The 3667-nt window shown below is 34.7% G+C and overlaps 1 protein-coding gene across 1 annotated transcript; it reads left to right on the top strand.

Moving 5' to 3' along the window:
• The first annotated feature begins 252 nt into the window (after positions 1–252).
• Positions 253–1179, top strand: Or5k3 (olfactory receptor family 5 subfamily K member 3). The gene has a single exon (NM_001000531.1). The coding sequence runs from the start codon at positions 253–255 to the stop codon at positions 1177–1179; it is 927 nt and encodes a 308-aa protein (NP_001000531.1).
• The last annotated feature ends 2488 nt before the right edge of the window (positions 1180–3667 follow it).

Here is a 3667-nt window from a genome sequence, read left to right as displayed (position 1 = left end):
TCTATGAAAAGAAGTTCCTTTTTACAACTATAAAAGTACTCCTATAAATTTTGAGTTAAAGAGCACAGATTCCAAAATTTTAGGAAATAAATACTCTTAACTAGCATAGTTAGCTTCATTCCTGAGACAAGAGCAGGTGCACTAAGAAATTTTCCTTTTATACCAAAAAACAAAAAAATAAGTAGGAAATTATATTCTCACCATCACAGTTTTTTATATCTTTGTGATTCCAGTGGCAACAGACCAAGTGAGATGGCTGAGGACAACTACTCCTTAACAACAGAGTTCATCCTGGTGGGATTCTCAGATCACCCAGACCTAAAAATACTTCTCTTCCTGGTGTTCACTGCGATCTATCTGGTCACCATGGTGGGGAATCTGGGGTTGGTGGCCTTGATCTACATGGAGCCTCGTCTTCACACACCCATGTACATCTTTCTTGGCAACCTGGCCCTGATGGACTCCTGCTGCTCCTGTGCCATCACTCCCAAAATGCTAGAGAACTTCTTTTCTGTGGACAGAAGGATCTCTCTCTATGAATGCATGGCACAGTTCTATTTCCTCTGTCTTGCTGAAACTACAGACTGCTTTCTTCTGGCAGCCATGGCCTATGACCGCTATGTGGCCATATGCAACCCACTGCAGTACCACACCATGATGTCCAAGAAACTCTGTGTTCAGATGACCACAGGAGCCTACATAGCTGGAAACCTGCATCCTATGATTGAAGTAGGGCTTTTGTTGAGGTTAACTTTCTGTAGGTCTCATGTAATCAAGCACTTCTTCTGTGATGTCCTTCCATTATATGGAATCTCCTGTACTGATCCCCATATCAACGAACTGATATTACTTGTCTTGGCAGGGTCAATTCAAGTCTTTACTATTACCATAGTTTTAGTGTCTTACTCCTGTATCCTTTTCACTATATTTAGCATGAAATCTAAAGAGGGTAGAGGCAAAGCTTTATCAACTTGCGCTTCCCACTTTCTGTCTGTGTCAATATTCTATGGCTCTCTTCTTTTTATGTATGCTCAACCACATTCAGTCAATGAAGGGGATAAAGACGTGCCGGTAGCTATTTTTTATACCCTTGTAATTCCTTTATTAAACCCTTTCATTTATAGTCTAAGAAATAAGGAAGTGATAAATGCAATGAAAAGAACTATGAGAAAGAGATGATTCTGCAACATTACAAAACGAGGATTACCTGATTTGGACAACTTTCAAAATAACGTTTTCTAAACCCACAAATAAGAGAAAGTGGTGAAATGAAAGTAAAATTTTGCTTAAGTTTATAAAGCACAAGAACACGTGAATAAAATTAGTTTGTAATGAAGAAACAGGTTTGCAATTCTCAGGAATAAATTAGAGAACTGTTAAGTATTGGAATGTATTGAGTCAGTTAACAACATCTAATTAATTTTGGGAATAAAGTTAGTACTTCTAATGGTAATTTTCATTTAATATCATTAGCAACTTTATCAATTTCAAATAATAAAATTTTAAGCAAATTATAAGCTTTTATTTATAATCTTATAAGTATTACCATCAAAGGAAGTTATACTTTATGGTTAAATTTGAATTTCAATTTGACATCTGATTTCAAGAGATTATGTTTTAACATGTACTCATACAAAGTATTTACTTTCTAACAAGAATGTTTTTACTTTTATTATTATTCATTTTTACTGTTACATTTTCTGAACTATAGTACATGTACAAAGTTTATCAATCTGTATTTAAAATGATGCTATTACAATATAATATCTATATTTTTAATTTTTTCCTTTATTTGATTATTTGTCCATCATATATGGTACTGCAACAGCCAAATGTACCCATTAAATCATTTGTTTCTTCTCAGTCATATTATCATTGTTTGTTGACTATAAGGAATAACACCCTCACCAATTCATACAAAAATCATTGATATGTTCATCATTTAAAAAACAGTGCAAGCCAGATGAGTTTAAAAAAAACTGGTAAAAACTCTAAATATTTAAAATGTGTAAATAAAACTCATCAAAATACAAAAAGAATTTCCCAGCAAACTACAATTTACTGTGCTGTTTTTGGTATTTATCTCTTATTGACTAATTAGGAATTTTTTTTTGTTTTCCTCAAATAAAAAGTCTTATACACTGAAAAACTCAATAGTATTCCACTTTTCCTCTGATTCTGACAAGAGGTTGAATTAATAATACCTTTTCTCTAGATGATTGAAAGCTGGGGAAAGACAAACTATCTTTTAAATTCTTCAATCCTGTACAAATAACTATAAAAAATTTTGAGGAATTCTAAGGACAAGAGAACTGTCTTCCCCACAGAAGAAGATTTAACTTGGTTATCCAGCAAATAGTCACCTCAAAAATTTTATCTTTGAAGATATTTATGAAGATATTTACTGTCTCTGTGAAGATATGTCTTTGTGAAGATATATGTATAAATATATATATGCACACAATAAATAGACTAAGCAGGTTATATTATATAGTTAAGAATATATATTCTTATATATTCTACTTAATAAATAATATATTTATGAGTATACACAATCTATTTACATAAATAGAATGTATAGAAGGTATATTCTATTTAAGTGAATAGAATATATATAAGTATATACAGAGAGAATATATAGTCATAATTTTCAACACATATATATGCAGAAATAGATGATAGATTGACTGATAGATTAGTAGATGATAGACAGATTGATAAATAAGAATAAAGATAGATGATAGAAATAATGTAATAATATAATCTCAAAAATATTTTTAAAAAAGACTTGGTCTTTATGTAACAACAGACATAAAATATAAGTTCAAGTTAGTCTTTTAGGAAGTGAACGCCTCAGTGGGAATGGATCCTGTGTGGGAGCCATGGGACAAAACATATGTAGTAGGCCTCTGTCTAGAGGACAAGCATGCAAAGTCACAAGCCATGTTTCCTTTAGCAATTGCTTTCCATTCTGGTTTTTATTTCACTGTCTCCATGAAGATATTGGGGAATTTCATCTCTGCTGTGCCTTATGAAATCACAGATAGTATTTTTTTTTGATATTTTCATTATTTACTTACACATTCTATATCCCAATTGCAGTCCCCCTCCCTCCTCTACTCCAAGCTCCACCTTCACAAGCCCCTTCCCTCATTATTCCCTCCCCTGTTTCTCACAGAAGGGAGCCCACCCCCACCCCACGGTATCACCCCGATCTGGGACATCAAGTCATAACAAGACTAAATGCATCCTTTCCCTCTGAGGCCCTACAAGGCAGAGAAGCTAGAAGAAAGCGATTTTATGGCAGGAAAAGTCAGATACAGCCCCTGCTCCAATTGTTAGGGGACCCACGTGAAGACCAAGTTGTGCATCTGTAAAAAAAAATGAAATGTGTACAGGCCTAGGTCCAGTCCATGCATGTTCTTTGGCTTGTGGTTCGTGCCTGTGAGCCTGGTGGGCTCAGGAGATTTCGCTCTGTAGGTCTTCTTGTGATGTCCTTGACCACTCTGGCTCAATCTAACCACTCATTCCTCCACATGACTCCCTGACCTCTGCCTGATGTTTGGTCTGTGGTTTTTCATCAGCTGCTGGATGAAGCTTCTCAGAAGAGAGTTATGCTAGGCTCCTGTCTGCAAGCATAGCAGAGAATCATTAATAGTTTCAGGGA

Source organism: Rattus norvegicus, chromosome 11, assembly GCF_036323735.1.
Source record: "Rattus norvegicus strain BN/NHsdMcwi chromosome 11, GRCr8, whole genome shotgun sequence".
NCBI classification, from domain to species: Eukaryota; Metazoa; Chordata; class Mammalia; order Rodentia; family Muridae; genus Rattus; species Rattus norvegicus.
Note: the sequence above shows the minus strand (reverse complement) of the source record. Positions and strands in the feature narration are given on the sequence as shown.